Source organism: Ooceraea biroi, chromosome 9 (genome assembly GCF_003672135.1).
Source record: "Ooceraea biroi isolate clonal line C1 chromosome 9, Obir_v5.4, whole genome shotgun sequence".
Classification (NCBI taxonomy): Eukaryota; Metazoa; Arthropoda; class Insecta; order Hymenoptera; family Formicidae; genus Ooceraea; species Ooceraea biroi.
Genome location: NC_039514.1, coordinates 3,526,548 through 3,545,015, shown reverse-complemented (window position 1 = coordinate 3,545,015; position 18,468 = coordinate 3,526,548). Strand labels below are relative to the sequence as shown.

The following is an 18,468-nucleotide window of genomic DNA, read 5'->3' as shown; positions in this document are numbered from 1 at the left end:
GCTAGATACATTAAACTCCTGACAAGCTCTCTATACGGCGCGAGTCCGGTGCTGCTTTCGAGATTATCAATCGTCGGTTTAAAACCGCAGGTTAACGGAGTTTTCGCTTCTTTGCAATCTGCCATTCCAAATTTGATCAACAAATTCCTGATGTAACCTGCTTGAGAAAGAGAGATGCTCTCCCTGGTTCTGATGATTTCGATACCGAGACAGTATTTTGCCTCACCAAGATCCTTGACGGCCAATTGACTCTTCAACGAATTTATGATGTTCGTCTTATCCGCATGATTTTTCGAAGCAATCAAAAAATCATCGACATATACTAACAAAAATATCGTTTTCTCCTTGTTAGTATAAACGCAGGGGTCGGCGTTTGTGGGTGTCAATCCGACATCCTTGAGTGCTTCGTTGAGCTTGAGATGCCACTGACGTCCAGCCTGGCGCAGTCCATATAACGACTTCTTTAATAAACATACCACGGGTCCGTGCTGAAGTTTCGAGAGCATATTCTTAGCACTGGCCTGAATGCCCTTGGCTGATTTATCTTGCGTAATTCTGATGAGCATTTCTTCTAAAAATTCCGGTACTTCTATATATACTTTGACATCTAGGTGTCCGTGCAAATATGCTGACGTGATATCTAACTGCGATATTGACAAGCCAAACTGAGCGGATATGGCGATCAATAGTCTCAAGGAGCTAAGTCGTGCCACGGGTACGAAAGTGTCCATAAAATCGATGCCGGGACGCTGGGAGAAGCCCTTGGCCACGACTCGAGCCTTTCTTTTTAGCTTACCGTCTGCGTTGTATTTGTTTCTTAAAACGGTTCGGCAGCCAATGACATTGGCTTCCTTCGGTCTTTCGACGAGTTCCCAAGTGTCGTTGGTCACGAGGCTCTTTGCTTCGTCGTAGATGGTGTCCTTCCATTCCGTAGCATCCGAGCCTGTAATCGCTTGAGAGAAAGGGATTTCACTCGCGAGGAAGGCATACATAGAATCATGCCACTCGACGTCGTCATCCGAGGATAAATCAACGACTGTAGATGCGGGTGCGTCCCTTCGATCACTGCTCCTTAAATTATATTGCTTGGTTGGAGTACTTGGTTGTCGATTCCGGGCTCCTTTGGGTCGTCCGGGTTTTCGTTTTGGAGGCTCCTCAATCTCCAACTCATTTTCATCGGTAGCTGCGTCAATGTCACACAAATCTTCAGCCTGTGCTTCAGTCGAATTTGAATCGTTCGCACTAACGGGTATTTTACGGGGGTTTTCGGTGGCTTCTTGATTATTCGTGATATCTCGATGATTATCCCTTGTATCCAGGATCGCGATGTCTTCCAGAGACTCCTTTGAGTCGAGTTCGTTAAAGAACTTCATATCTCTTGAAACATGCACCTTTCGATCCTTGAGGCACCAAACTCTGTAAGCCTTTGATACTTCAGAATACTCAATGAAGGTTCCTTCCAAACCGCGGAGATCAAATTTTCCCTTGACAGGAGATTTATTAAAAATAAACGCCTTACATCCGAAGGTCCGTAAGTGGGCGACGTTCGGGCGTTGTCCGGTCCATTTTTCGAATGGGGTTCCGCAATCCAAGGCTTTCGTAACGCACCTGTTTCTGATATGATTTGCCGTTGAAACGGCTTCGGCCCAGAAAGAAGTTGGTAAGCCTGACTGAACGATCATGCAGCGTGCTGCCTCGACCAAGGTTCGATTTTTACGTTCCGCCACGCCGTTTTGCTCGGACGTATGCGGTACCGTTAAACGACGGCGGATCCCGTGTTCCTTGAGTAATGCATCCATGGTGGAGTTACAAAACTCCCTGCCATTATCCAACTGAACAGCTTTGATTTTTTGTCCGGTCTGCTTCTCGACGAGCTGCATGTATTCCTTGAATTTTTGAGTAACTTCATCCTTGCTCCGTATAAAGAACACTTCACACCAACGACTGTGATCGTCTATGAAGGTTACGAAGTAGCGCGCGCCGCCCAGCGACTTAGTGCGCATGGAGCCGCACACGTCGGTGTGCACTATGTCTAGTACGCCAGGGGTACTCCGGCCTCCACTTGGAAAAGGGGTAGCTGACAATTTTCCGGCCGCACAAATCTTGCAATCAATTGACGTCGGCTTCGTGTTGAGTTTAATGCCCGTAACGACTTGAGCCTTGCACATAAAATTGACATCCTTCATATTGAAATGTCCCAATCGTTCGTGCCACATTCTAGTTTTGGATTGTTCACCTTCACTCGCAATATGTGCTTGATGAGATCCTTCCTGAAGATAAAAAAGATTATCAATATGCTTCGCGATCATAGTTACGTTACCTGAAAGATCTCGAACGATGGCCTGATCCTTGGTAAATAGAACCTGCTGTCGATTATCGACTATCTTAGCCACGGACAATAGATTAGCCCTTAAATCGGGAACGTCTTGTAGCCGTATGTTTCTTTCGTCCTTATCCACCAGGGCTGTAATTCGGATGTCTCTTATCGCCTCGACTTTAGTAACACCGCTATCAGCAAGTTTTAATCCACTGGAAATGTCCGTAATGTAGGTAAAAAGTTCCTTGTTGCCGCACAAATGCGAAGTGCAGCCGCTATCTAGGCACCATCTTCGTGATTTATTTTCGTCGCTGCTAATGCTACTTTAGTTATATGACTAGCTTTCTGTTCCTTATTCTTCTTGGAAAAACAATCGGCAGCTTTATGCCCAAGTTTTCTGCAATAATTGCATCGCCTTCGCGTGTTTGTGGAAGAAACATTTTTGTTTTCCTTAGCTGTTTTATCCTTGGACGTCTGTGGTCGTTTACCCTGATGTTTAGCGTAGAGAGCGCCTGACCCGCTGTCCGGTGGTTTTCGTCTTCTGGCCTCGCTTTCCTCGATTATTTTTATTTTGAGGGTTTCAGCATCCGGTAAGTCGTCACGTGATTCAATGGCGCATCTGAAGGTATCATAACAGTCCGGAAGACTATATAAAATAATGATAGCGAGCATGTCGCCGTTGATTTCGACGTTCATGGACTGTAACTTGTCGACCGCATTGAAAAGGTCGTTTAAATGGTCTTTCACGTCATCATCTTTTGACATTTTGCGCAACATGAGATTCTTCAAAAGAGTGGCCTTGCGAGCGGGTCCTTTCGAGGCATAAATTGACTCAAGTCTGTCCCATACGTCTTTAGATGTGTCGCAGCCCTTAATCTGTTTGAGCTCGGAAGGGCTTATTGACAAAATAAGATCCGATTTGGCCTTACGATCTCCGATGATCCATGCGTCGTATGCTGCTCTCGCTGCCGGATCGGTGGAGATAGCTGGTTTCGGTTTTTCTCCGGCGACGTACACCCATGCATCGTTCTTTATCAGCAGGGCTTCCACTTGTATCCTCCAAGTGTCATAATTATTCTTGGATAGTAACTCGAGACGTGTGGAATTTACGACACTGCATGCCATCTTGTTCTTTAATGCACAGACAAAACTAACCTGTATGGTTCTCTATATTCGAGCACGCACCAGCGAACGTGCCTGGGCCCATAACCTATTAGGAAAGGGACGTCTGGGGTGGACTAAGAGACTTCAGGTCTTCGTCTTCTTGAGAACGTAAAACGAGTGCTTTAATGACAAACTGTTTCACTTAAATATACAACCAAAGATAATCGTTACACTCGTGGTTTACAAAGTAAAGAAAAAAGTAAAAAGCGCGGTTAAACAAAAAGAACGGTGAAAGCGTGGTATCAAGACAAAAAGGTAAAAGCGGTATGACTATACTAGCGCCCAACGACAAACAGACAAACTAAAAAAAACGAAAATGATTTGAGAGCGGTAAAATTGTAATGTCCAACAACTTTATTATAACTGTGTTATTTCCTGGTTATAATAATATAACAGCAATATAAATTGAACATAACACGTAATATTACAAATGCTATATTATTATTACTTTGATGTTATACAACGTGTTATATAGAGATGTTATATTCATTTTATATTATATATATTATAACATGAATATAACATATATATTTAAAATGTTTCCTCTTTTAGTCGTTGGCATCCTTGCGTTCTTTTCAGTTCTTGCTGGTTCTGTCATCGTGTCAGCGTGTTGTTGCGTGGTATGGAAGTGCTCTCTTTATCCAAAGTAATCCTTAATTTCTAACATTGATTAAAAATAAGTAGGTATTATTATAAAGACTAAATATTTGTGCATATATTTTTACTAGTATCCTTTAACTTATCGCAGTTAATCTATGCATATGTAAAATGGTGTAGTAGGTTATGTATGCAAAAGTCACATTGCAAGAATACAATATCGGGTCGTTTTCACTTCTACGGAACATTTAGAAATGCTTATCATTATCAAATGTACAAAACTCTAAAGATTGATAATGAATTTAAGTATTTCTAAATGCTCTGTAGAAGTGGAAATGACTCGGCGTTGCATTCTTGCAATGCGACTTTTGCATCTACTACCATTTTACATATGCATAGATTAACTGCAATAAGTTAAAGAATACTGGTAAAATTATATGTACAAATATTTAGTTTTCTTTATAATATAATACTTATTTTGAATATTTTTAATATTAATGTTACTGTTAGAAAAGATTACTTTGGGTAAAGAGAGCGCTTCCATACACGCAACAACACGCTATGTATATTTTATATGTATATGGTTAAAGTGCAAAATATAATGATTAAATATTTATATTTTTCCCTTTCCTCCGGAAAAACTGCGTCATTATAATATAACTATAGCGTGATTGTATCGTACGGTATATGTTACTGTATTAACTTATATATTTTATACATACTAATTCCAGGAAAGGTCTTTGAATTAATTTCGAGCGAAAGCAAGTGAAATAGTTTGCTCTCGCTTAGAATTAATTCAAAGACCTTTTCTGGGATTAGTATATGTATAAAATGTATAAGTTAATACACTAACATATACGATAACAATCACGCTATAGTTATATTACAATGACGCAGCAAGTTATATTTCTGCTATATAACTGTTATATAATATTTTAATTACTTGTTCTATTTATATTATATTACTGTAATAATCCATGAGTCGGAAATTACAACTAACGTATACGTTACATGTAACGTATACGTTATATTATCTGTTACATTTCGTTACATAGTGGCAATATAATAGTTATATATCTGTGTTTGCTGGGTACAAGTTGCTAACGATGTTAATATGATGAATCAACTTCTACCGACGTTTCAGAACGACGATATCAAAGTATTGTAAGATGTGAACATCCTTATCCGTGCCATCATTTTGAAGAAACTTGTAATTTCGTCCTACCATTGTCAAAACATGTGTGATCCCAAAACTGCCATTCCGCCGTAAATACAAAAAGACCATTGTATGGAATCTGTTTGTTGAGAGTTCCTGCGTCCTCTAGAGAGCCCAGCACCACAACTTAATCGCGACAAATAGCTTAGGACGATTCGACAGTTAGTCGAAGACGAGCGCTTGCCAAGAATAGGTGTAGAATCCGCGTGATATATCATAATTCGATCAGTGCCGAAGATTTGTAATCGAGCCGAAATCCTAGTGACGATTAAAGTGAATATATTTAAGCTGTTGAGACTAAATTGCACATTCAACCCAAGTTCCGAAAAGGCGTAATTAGAAACGAGATTCATGCGCGAGGCAAGCAAGTAACAAACCATTACAGACCTGAGAACTGCCATTCGAGTAACAATTTTTATACTTTTGGTCTGCAAGATATTCATCGTACAGCAGATAAAGAAAATATTACACTTTTCATATTATGACTTATTCTCAGATTAGTTATGAAGTGCGTGACGAGTTTTAACATACATGGTTAAAACTCGTCACGCACTTCATAACTAATCTGAGAATAAGTCATAATATGAAAAGTGTAATATTTTCTTTATCTGCCGTTTATAGCGAAAAAGTATACATGACTTTTTCGCTATAAACGGCTTTAATATAAACGTTCTGTTTCTATCGACGTTGACGTTTAACGACGATAGAAGCTGATACATCACGGTTTGTTACCGTTGTATAATAGAAGATTTAGATTCCATGATATTTCGTTGTTTATTTAGAAAATGCAAGTTACTAATGGTTTTAATATGACGGGGCAGCTTCTTCCGACGTTTCAACGCTGATATCGGAATAGTTTAAGATGGGAATATCCTTATCTGTGCCAATAATCAAACATACAACGGAATGTATACTTCTTTCCTTATTTGCGTTACGATGAATGTGTCGCCGATGAAAAGTATCAAACTTCTTGTTCAAACGGCAGTTATCTTTTTCACTAATGTTCGTAATCCATTTACTTCTGTCTGTATCTAAAAAATTCCACAAGGGAACGTTGTCATCAGAATAATATTTACAACGAATCCAATTAAATTTGTTAATTAATTTCGTCCTAATACGAAGCTCGTGTAATCCAAGTTGAATCTCATTATACTCCAAGAATTCACGAATAAAGATACCAGGACGAAATTAATTAAACGAACATTAGTGAAAAAGATATTCCTGTTGAGGTGATGCATGTTCTTAGTCTTGGTGGGAAGTTCGGTTTACCTTTTGACAATAGGAGTAAATATGATAAGAACAAATTAGTGTTGGAGGTTTTAAAGAGTTTTGAGAGTGCTGGTCTGCGTTTGTCTGACGATGTTATTAATGAGACACGGATCCGGGTCTCTAATTGCGTACATAAGTTTGTTAACAAAAAACAACGGTTCAATTCTGTTGAACAGTACATAGGTAGAGCTTTTATTTGCTGCAAACAATTTTTGAAAGAAAACAATGACTTAATGGTCACTAAGGCGGACAAGGGACAGGTCACTGTAATTATGGACAGGAATCATTATATCGCGCAAATGAGGCGTATGTTGGAGGACGAAACCACGTATTTAAGATTAAACAAAGATCCCTCCAAATGGGTTGCTAATAGAATTCAGGATTTAGTTAAGGGTTGGCTTGCACTTGGTATAATAGACGATCGCACGTATGGGTACTTGCGCACTACGAACGGTAACATTCCGCGTTGTTACGGACTGCCGAAGGTGCATAAACCGGGGGTTCCTTTACGGTTAATTGTCTCTGCGGTGGGTAGTCCTATATATAGTGTGGTGTCTTTCCTCCATCGTGTGCTTGCGGACTCGATTTCTAAACCTGATTCCTACGTAAAGGATAGTTGGAACTTTGTCAGCGAGATTGTTGGTACAACCATTGAGCCACATGAATCAATGGTTTCCTTCGATGTCGTGTCTCTTTTTACCAATGTTCCGAGTGAGTTGGTTATGCGGACTATAAGAAATAGGTGGCATTTGATTGAGCCTACTACCAAATTTTCTCTTGACCAATTTTTGCACGCGATTAACGTAATTTTGACTTCGACTAGCTTTGCGTTTGACGGACAATTTTTTGACCAGATTTTCGGCAGTCCTATGGGTTCGCCGTTGTCACCGATTTTAGCTGACATTGTTTTAGATGATCTTAAGATGAGTTGCTTTCCGAGGTTTGATTTTAAGATACAAATTTTCAAAAGGTATGTTGATGACATTTTTACGGTCATACCTACTGATAGGATTAACGACGTACTGGTGGCTTTTAATAATTACCATCCCAGATTGTGTTTTACTGTGGAAATGGAAAGCAATAACTCTCTCAACTTCTTAGACACTACAATCATTCGCGACAATGGGACCCTTATTCCGAATTGGTACCGGAAACCTACCTTTTCGGGTCGATATGTTAACTTTCACGCCAGTAATCCGTTACAACATAAGGTCAGTGTTGTCACGGGTCTGGTTGACCGTGCTGTTTTATTGTCGGACAGAAGATTCCACCATACGAATATCGAACTTGTAAAGTCGATTCTGTTGAACAATTGTTATCCTCGTGAGTTTGTTAATCGACACATTGCGATCCGTTTGAGAAGATTGAGATACTGGGATGTTCGTGACAATGATGGAGAGATAACTGTGCCTAACAACAATGAAAGAAAAAAGGGGTTTATAGCTATACCATATGTCAAGGGAATTAGTGAGCAATTGCGTAGAATTTACATGAGTTGTGATCTTCGAGTAGCCTGTACTGTCTTCAGCAAGTTGGACCGTTTAATCAAACTTGGTAAGGACATGCTTTCGAGAGACAAAAAAACTAACGTTGTATACAGGATTAAATGCAACGCTTGCAACGCATGTTACGTAGGTCAGACTAAGCGACACTTGTCTGTGCGAATTGGTGAGCATAGGTCCAATATAAAGAAAAGCGAGGGTGATTGGTCTGTGGTTAGTAGACATCGTGTTGACAATGACCATGATTTCGACTGGGCGCATGTTGATATTTTACACCAAGAAAAACATTTGCGTAAGCGGGAGGTTGCCGAGATGATATTGATTAAGAAACATGATAATACCATTAATTTGCAGAAGGATACTGATTCACTACCCGGTATATATGATCAGATTCTGATAAACATCTCGGTGCCACCTTGACAGTGTTTACTTGTCATTCTCCAAGGCGCTCTCACCGTGTTCGGTCGCTTTGTTTCCCGCGAGTTTATTTTATTTTATTTTAGTGTCTTTTTCTGTCAGTAAGTTTTTTGTTATATTTTAATTTACTTTTTGTGTGTATTTCATTGTATAATTTATTGTAGGAAAAGTTATTTTTATTTTGCGTATTGGTGTATATGGCAAGACTACGATTTCCGGAGCGCCAAGTTTTGACCGTGGATTCTTCATCTACAGGTCATTATAAACAAAACTTAAAGAGTGATAAAAGTGGTTATCTGGTTTAGTTTAGGAGATATGGAGGTTTTTAGTCGGAATTTGAGAAATCGACAAAAACGCTTTTTTGCTAGTTCCAGACTATAAAAAGTTTTAGCCGTCGCTCATTGTTTATTAAAAAGTTATTTAAAAAAAAGTTTCGAAAATATAGTAGTTATTTTGAATATTGAAAGACATAAACGACGAATATGAACGAAGGAAGAAAAGTCATTTAACCTAACCTAACCTTACCTAACCTAATCTGGTTAGGTTATATTTTCCGAAAGTGGAGCCCCGGACTTATACGTTCGTTTTCAGCCCGCTTCGAGGGAGGGCGGGGGGAGAGGGGCGATGCCCCTCCCCCCCGCCGGGATCCGTGCCATAAACCAGGTGATCAAAATCTGTACGGTGAAATCTGTTCCACCAGTTCCGGCGGGGGAGAGGAGTAAAGCCCCTTCCTCCCGCCCTCCCGCGAAGCGGGCTGAAAACGATCGTATGTGTTCGGGGTTCCAGTTTCGGAAAATATAACCTACCTCAAATTTATTTCTGATTTAATGCTAAAATTCGATCAAATATACTCTTTCGTAAACGTATATGGTATCGTAAAATTATGCTCTAGTCATTAAACTTTTTTGTTAATAATTTTGTGACAAACAACGAGCGACAGGTGAAACCTAGTGCGGGTTATTCAGGAAGGTGACCTTGTAATATATGTCAAACTCAAGTCCTTGCTTTGCGTGGACAGTTGAAAAGTCGTGCAAAATCATTAAATTTCTTTTTTTTAAATAACTTTTTAATAAACAACGAGCGACGGTTAAAACTTTTTGAAGATCACTCAGGAAGACCTCTATAATATATGTCAAAATCAAGGTCATCCGGATGGGCTCCGTTATTGTCAATATTTACCCTATATTGGTTTGAATAACGCGAAAATAGTCTGCAACTGGCAAAAAAGCGTTTTTGTCGATTACTCAAATTCCAACTAAAAACCTCCATATCTCCTAAATTAAACCAGATAGCCACTTTCACCACTCTTTAAGTTTTGTTTGTAATGGCCTGTAGATGAAGAATCCACGGTCAAAACTTGGCGCTCCGGAAATCGTAGTATCCCCGTGTATATTACATTGATGTTGATTTTGTATATTTTATTGTAGAAAAAGACATTTTACACATGAAAAGGGCCACGTTGTGTACTTTGCAACAATTAAATTGCCAGTGTGTCGATTGAAGATTTGTTGTCATTGAATGAATTCCTGGCTGATTTGAACAATTGTTACTTCATAAATTAATTAAAACAATAATAAGAAAAAATAAGAATACAAATTATAAAATGAAAACATAATATTATACAATATAAAAGGCTACCTACTGGCAGAAAATAACTATAATTATGTCAGATAAAACTAACAGAAAACACAATTTTTTAATCACAAAATCAGGTTCCAATACAGGATGTTGAATTTATAAATTAAAGATGCTAATTCTAGTATACATTTTTTTGGAAAAAAACTTAGAGAGGTAGAGAATAGGTTCATATCTTTACCTTGTGAGATTGTTAAAAACTTTTTTGACTCAAATTACATTAGATTTAGAAGACATAGGTTTAAAGTTAAAATGAAATTAGTTCAAAAATTTGAAAGATTGCTACACAGGCGGGATGCAACTAATCCTCTCTTAAAGATTGACAATAATAAGTGGATAGTTAACATTAGCGATAGAAAGATACCTGACAATGTGTTGAATATTCTTAGCCTTGGTGACAAATTTGCTTTACCGTTGGACAAGTATGATAAGTTTGACAAAGAAAATTTAATTTTAAATGTTATAAAGAACTTTGAAGTTGGTTGTTCAAAATTTTCTAATGTGATTATGAATGATTCTCGAAATATTCTAATTAATTTGTTACAGAGGTTTTTATAATTCACACAACACACAAACATTGTAGATAAATACATTATTAATGCCTTTCGTACATGTAAAAGATTTTTGAGGAGTGACAGCGATATAATGGTTACAAAAGCGGATAAAGGTCAGGTCACTGTTATTATGAACAAGTCGAAATATATCAATCAAATGAATGAATTGTTAGAAGACAGTACTACATATAAAAAACTTACCAAGGATCCTACCAAGATATTGACTTCGCGTTTTAATGATTTAGTCAAGACTTGGCTCAAAAATGAATTAATTGACGATGACACCTGTAAACAATTATATAGTACTTCTTATGACTTGTCGAGATGTTATGGGTTACCAAAAATACACAAACCCGGTTACCCTTTAAGAATTATCGTTTCCTCAATCGGTTGTCCAACGTACAATATTGCTTGTTTTTTACAAAAAATTTTGAGTGAATCTATTCCCAAACCTAAATCGTATATTAAGGATAGTTGGACATTTGTGGAAAAGATTAGCAATATCAAGATTAAAGAGAATGAGGTTTTAATATCTCTGGATGTCATTTCACTTTTTACGAATGTTTCTAGTGAGTTGGTTATTGCGGGTATTGAGAAAAGATGGCACATGATTAGAGATGTCACCAAATTTAACTTAGACCAATTTAAGTATGCTATACAATTGGTGTTGAGGTCGACTAACTTTAGTTTTGATGGAAAATTTTTTGAACAGATTTTTGGTTGTCCGATGGACTCGCCAATATCTCCTGTTTGTGCTGATATTGTAATGGAAGATTTGGAAACCCACTGTATTCAATCGCTCGATTTCAGCATTCCAATCTTTTTTAGATACGTTGACGACATATTTACCATTTTACCAAAAGACAGAATATTTAATGTTCTTAAGATTTTCAATAATTATCACCCCAGATTAAAATTCACATTTGAAATTGAAAATGAGGGCTCACTTTGTTTTTTAGACACGAAAGTTAGTATAGATAATGGAACATTAATAACGAATTGGTTTAGAAAGCAAACGTTTTCCGGGAGATATATAAACTTCTTTTCTGAACATCCTGACAAGCATAAGATTGGTGTTGTTACGGGTCTCGTTGATAGAGCGGTGCGATTGTCCGACAGTCGTTTTCATGTTCATAATATTGACATTGTCCGCAATATATTATTGAATAACTGTTACCCTTTGAAATTTATCAATTATCATATTGACAAACGTATGAAATATATTTTGCATGGAGACAAATCTCGGACTAATGATAAGATAGTACAAAATGTTGGTAGAAAGTTTGTTAATATATCTTTCGTAAAGAATTTTAGCGAGAATATTATACACTTTTTTAGACGCTTTGACATTAATGTTACATATACTATCCTGAAAAGACTCGACTGTGTTGTGAAAAGAGGTAAGGATGTTCTAACCATTGACCAACAGAGAGGTGTTGTTTATAAAATCGATTGCCTAGATTGCGATACATGTTATATTGGACAGACAAAACGACACCTCGCTTCACGTATTAAGGAACACAAGAGTGATATTAGAAAACATGAAAATAACCATTCTGTTGTAAGTAAACATAGATTAGTCAACAATCACGAATTTGATTGGAAAAATGTCAAAATTGTACATCGCGAAAAACAATGGAAAAAGAGGGAAATAGCGGAAATGGTTTTTATTAAGAAACACTCGAATTCGGTTAATTTGAGGAGGGATACTGAAAACTTGCCGGTTGTTTACGATACATTGGTGAATAACACATAAGTTCCCTCGAGCTAGATACTCGGTCGCTGTTCCTGGAAGGTTGCGGACGTGTTTTCTGTTAGTTTTATCTGACATAATTATAGTTATTTTCTGCCAGTAGGTAGCCTTTTATATTGTATAATATTATGTTTTCATTTTATAATTTGTATTCTTATTTTTTCTTATTATTGTTTTAATTAATTTATATTTAGAAAATGACTTTGTAACGACACTTGAAAAGAACCGAAAGAGAAGGTCGAAACGTCGTGTCCACACCCATTTGTATTGCCAGCCTTGGTCATTAATAAAGGATTTTTTTGGATTAATGAGTTCTTTAAGTTGTCATTCTAAGAGACATCTTTGAAACGAGCTCTTTATGTTGTCTATTTGTAGAAATGTCTAATAAGAGAACTCGCAATGTTATCCTTAGAAAGAAATATAAAAGATGTCATGGAAACGAGATCATAATGTGTTCTCAGTATAGTCAATAACCTCGGTATATTATAGCTAGATTTGATAACCTGCAAAACTGTTATTGTGAATGTTAGAATGTCTTTCCGCAAAGATTTTAAAAGCCTGTCAGCAAGTCAAAAAAAACAGAAGACTCTGTAAAGTGAATTACATAATTGCATGCAACTCAAAGTGAAAATATTGAAGTTGCTCAAAGTGAAAATATTGAAAATAACCTATGTGCAAGCACATCCAGAAACACAAATCAGACTCGGCAAGAAAAATATAATGTGTGTTCCAATGTTATTGTTTCTGATATGGAATCATCAGAGTTGGATAGTGATAATGGAGAAAATTGTGATGTAAATATTCTAAGACGCCAGGAAAGTATTAACTTTAACGAGCAATTAAGTCAATGGATATGTGAATACAACATTATTAATATTAAACATTTTTTTTCAGGAACAATCATCGCTATAAAGGATATAAATATTTCATCACATGCTATTCAGACTGTGATAAAAAATTGGTTGCAACACGCTGGTGACAGAATAAATCAAGCTGCAAAACGGCATGAGAAAGAAAAATATGTTCTAAAACTCATTATGAACGTTTAAAAAATATTTTCACAGTTCTCTATTGCAGTAAATACTATAATATGTTTGTAATGTAAATTGCAAAAGTTTTCGTTTCAGAAAAAGCAAAAGTTCGTTTTTCTCATATTACAATATACTCAGTTGTTTTTCGTATAGAGAACTAAACCTTTATATTCAGACTGTGAGAACATAGTGCAAAAAAGAAACCAAATAACTTTTTGATTCTAAACTGTTGTTATATTTTAATGTTATTGCGCTATATATGATACATTCTTTTTATACACAATATTAATACGTACATTAGAAACATAAGTTTCTTTCAGATATATTGCATAAGTGTTTTTTATTTAAGAAAAAATAAATAATTATACGTTATATCCTACACTTATTTTATAGAAAATATTCCACAGAAATAATTAATAACAGCTAGGGCAGCGATCACTTAACTGTTCCGCTAAAGAAGAAAAGTGTCATTGATAAATTCCATATATATCAATGAAACTTATCACGTTTCCTCTCTAAGAGAACAGTTAAGTGATCGCTGCCCTAGCTGTTATTAATAACATTATTTCGGTCACTGTCCACCTCCCAATATAAAGGCTTTTGTGACATCTATTAGATGTCACTTTAAAGAGCTCTTTGCGACATCATTTCTATGATGTCTTCATTTCCTCTAAAATCGACGCATTGGGCAACATTATGATATCATTATGATATCTTTTTGATGGTATTGTAAGACATCATACTCTCAAATATGACCTCTTTAAGAGCTCATTATGTTACTGTTTTGCTGGCTGGGAAAGTACATACAAACTGCAGCGGGTTTAGCAATCTTAAATATTTTCGCTACAAATACGCTACAAATATTTTTAGGAAACTTTTACAATTTTTGAAAAATTATACAGGAAAAAAATGCTATTTATAAATTGCGATTATTTATTTCATATTATATAATAGAAAATTTGTTAACGATATATTAATGTTTATTGTTAGTGTATATATTTATTTATTTTTATTTTATATAGTAACGAGAAAATTTTATTTTGTAGGATGCATGTTAAAACACTTTATATATATACATATATATAAAATACTTTATATATAAAATACATATACATACATACATACATACATTGCACATATACATACGCGCGCGTGCATATATATGTATGTATGTAGGTAGGTATAGGTATGTATGTATAAACGTTTATTATATATGTTATATAAAAATAATAGTCCATATTCAGGACGTGCTTCTAAAGATGTTAGCGCGCCTTTTTGTCGTTCTATCTTTATCATTCAGTAGACATAAAACAAGGATAGAACGACAAAAAAGCGCGCTAACATCTTTAGAAGCACGTTCTGAATATGGATCAATGTATGTATCCTTTCGTGATATAAAATAATATTTTATAAATAGAATGGGCCCCTCCAACGCCTATTCCCGTGAGACGCAACCAATACAGGGTGTCCCAGACTTACCGTATCACCGCTTCAGGGTAGACTCCTGAGGTCATTTTGAGACGAAAGTTCCTCTTGCAAAATGTCGAGGGTGGCGTAGTTTCAACCCTATAATGGATTGAAGATATCCTATCCATGTACAGACGTTTCCCGCGTTCAGTGACGACGGGTCGAAGGGACCCCGCGCATCGCGCACCGATCAATTCGATCTTAATTTTTCGCGGGATTTTCGCGCGTTACTGTCCGACTTTCTGTGATATCGGCAGTATGATCGACAAGAAAAGACGGACTGATCGCTTATATTGCACGAAATCGCGATACACGCGGAACTGTTAAAACATATGTGAAGTGCGGCGCGCTCCCGCGATGACAGAAAACCAGCCGTCCCTGAACGCAGGAAAATTCTGTACATGGGTAGGATATCTTCAACCCCTTATAGCGCTAAAACTACGCCACCCTTGACATTTTACCAGACGAACTTTTGTCTTGGAATGACATCAGGAGTCTACCCTGAACCGGTGATACGGTAGGTCTGGGATACCCTGTATATTGTCTCGTCTCTCCGATTGCTCATACGAAGCATATGAGCAATAACGCATTTATTTGCAAGAAGCGTTCGTGTGATTAACGCAAACGCCTCGAGTAATAATGTATTACTACATATATGATATAAAGTAAACGCCACGTATGTGATGCCTTTGAAAATGACGTTTCATGCCGACATTTTTACGTCATTCGAAATGGCATATGTGACTTTACTTTTTATAGCAGCCCAGGAATTATACATCTGGCTTTGTTGTACATGCCAGATCACAAATTGATCGCATCTGGCTTTGTTGTATAGTTTTTATGTTGGGAAAAGCGTCAGTTCCTTACTTTGTAAAATAGTAAGAAAATGACGTCTCATGCGTTTCATGTCATTGGAATATTTTTCCTCGCATGGATCTTTTCCCAACGCTACAATTGTAACAAAGGCGGCAGCATAAATACCACAACTCGTACTATCCGGTTGTGTTTGCACCTTTTCAAAAATTATATCGCTCACGTTTATTAGTGGGATAAACGTTTGCGAATATAATCTTTTTCCTTTGCTGCTAATTTGTTATATGTACAGCCGGTATGCTGTCATACACATGCAGTTTGAAACCGTCAAAGAAAATGCACCGCAAATGATCGGTACAATTTCTTCTAATTATTTGAATGCTCATGTCGCTATTACTAGCGTCAATGAGCTGAGGAGATTCCAGGTAATGCACGCTTTGTGTCTCGAAAGGAGACGTCTCTCTGATGATGCGTAAAAATGCATCTAAAAAGATTCATCAGTCACTTTGCTGTGCAGAGGTAAAATATTCTGCTCCAGCAAAGAGAGAGGAACATTTGTCTCATCGAGTGTTTTTAATAATTTTTGCATCTTCTTGAGAATTGTATTAAGTAATAATAGTGAATGATATAAGTTAAAATAAAGGTGATACTTGTAGTTGTGACGCGTAGCGTGGCATATTAGGTGTAGCGTCTCGCGCAATCATGGGTTTCAGTTTGTCGCGGGTTCGATTCCTGGTATATGTGTTTTTTTATTAAACAATGTACGTATTATGCTAATATACAAAAGATATTTGTCATATTATATGAATTTTTTAAATCATGTACTACATATATACATGTAACATGATTACAAGTGTAAAGAATGACTGACGAATGTATACATCTATTTTTAATTTTGATTTCCTCTTTATGCATCTCGTATGTATCTTTCTATGCCATTCGTTACATTTATGTGAGAAAGTATTGCTTCATATATAAAGGAAAAGTTATGGTATGTAATACATGATTAATAAAATTCATATAATATAATAATTATTCCTAGCATATTAGCATAATACATTATATAATAAAAAAAAGATATAGATCAGATACATATTAAAAAATACATTTATACAAAAAAACATATATAATAGTAATCGTGTATTACATATTACATATTTTCATTGAATATACAAAGCAACACTCTCTCACTTTCAAGGGGAGGTCGCGAGCTGGGGCACACGGAATTAAATAATTTTTTTATGTTGAATAAAATGTATGTCTGTACATATGTATGTCTGTACGTAAATATGTACGTACAGCATATGTACAGACATACGTTTTACTCTTGGCCCTGATTTCACGCAAATCGTATGCATCAAAAGTTTTGCAGAAACGTATCTTTTTTACTACGCGCAAAAACTTTCTTTTAAAAGCGCCCTAATAATCCTTCATTCCCGAGTCGGGGTCATTCATATTTGTTAGCAGGTAATAAAGTACATCACATATAACTTGCTGAACGTGCAAAACTGTTTATTCAATTTAATATAACGACTATAACGATGAGCACATAATTACACGTGGCTATTCGCGCGACGACATATTGAAAGGATAATAGATTTAATCACGATTCCATTTGTTTGGATGGGATGTTCTATAAGGATGGTTAAACTTTTCTGAGCGGGTTACGTAATAGAACGATACTGTGTTTTGGCAGACCAGTTACTGAATGTAATTTACTTATTACAATTATACTAATACTATGATTCCGAAGTGACTCTCGTGTAAGCGAGTTTCGTCCTATTCGCTTCACGTCTCGATGGAGTGTCCTATGCCGTACATCGCTCTGATATCGGAGCTGTCAACTCGATTATCACTTACATATTTGCGCCAAGGGGGCATCAGTTGATAGGCTGCTCGCAATAGCGCCTCTCTTGGCCGTCTACGGCTTTACGAACCTTACAATATTGAGTAAGAGAGCGTTCGATCTTGGAGTATCGAAATCATAGGCAAACGTATTACCGATAAAGTCGCGATTGACTATTCCCAGTGGAGTCACTTCGCATCTCTAATAATATTTTGTACGTACAAAGTGCATAAAGTATTGTATTATAGAAAATATAAAGCATATGCTGGTGCGGGGGCCAAAGACGCGTATCGCGGCATTGATGCCGGCACGGTCCCGTATTCCACGTCTATCATTAGGTCTGTTCTTTTTAGCTGCACTGCTGAACTGGTGCAATAAGTTAGAGTGAGAAAAAATATACTTCTCACTTTAACGTATTGCACTAGTTCAGCAGTGCAGCTAAAAAGAACAGACCTATTGCCGTAGCCGTATCGTCCGTCGCGTTGTTGCCACAATTTGCTTTTTTCCTTCTGGATATGTGGCAACGCCGGTCCCAGCGCCCGAATACGCGCCCGTCGAGGGGATGTGGGGAGACATGTCCCTAGCCTAGTTAGTTTTTAGTTCCTTTTGCGAGATTTCGATTTTTCTTTGTATACCAAGTTAATAATGTTGATTTTTCATTGTTTAGTCCTAGTTATAAAAACTTTTCCTTGTTCGACGCAGTTAGTCTAGAGTGAGAATAAAGACTGATTTATTACGGTTACGAAGACGTGTCGAGTTCTTTAGAACCAAAGCTATCAATCCTGCCATGTGAATACTTCGTTCTACGAGTAATTACGAGCATAACCGCCACAGGGACATATCGAGTAGCGCCATCTCTCGCAATATCGAGCAACTAATCTTGTAGT

At 37.0% G+C, this 18,468-nt stretch overlaps 1 protein-coding gene and 1 long non-coding RNA gene across 2 annotated transcripts; both read left to right on the top strand.

Moving 5' to 3' along the window:
* Positions 1-6,526: 6,526 nt before the first annotated feature.
* LOC105282903 lies at positions 6,527-8,485 on the top strand. The gene has a single exon (XM_011345213.2). It carries the CDS (start codon positions 6,527-6,529, stop codon positions 8,483-8,485), a length of 1,959 nt encoding a protein of 652 aa, XP_011343515.2.
* A 4,086-nt stretch (positions 8,486-12,571) lies between these two features.
* Positions 12,572-13,834, top strand: LOC113562526. The gene is made up of 2 exons (XR_003406951.1): positions 12,572-13,218; positions 13,319-13,834. It is a non-coding gene; the product is annotated as an uncharacterized LOC113562526 (long non-coding RNA).
* Positions 13,835-18,468: the final 4,634 nt, after the last annotated feature.

Bases quoted from the DNA above. Each gene is read 5' to 3' on its own strand.
- LOC105282903 (XM_011345213.2), top strand. From the start codon at position 6,527: ATGCATGTTCTTAGTCTTGGTGGGAAGTTCGGTTTACCTTTTGACAAT.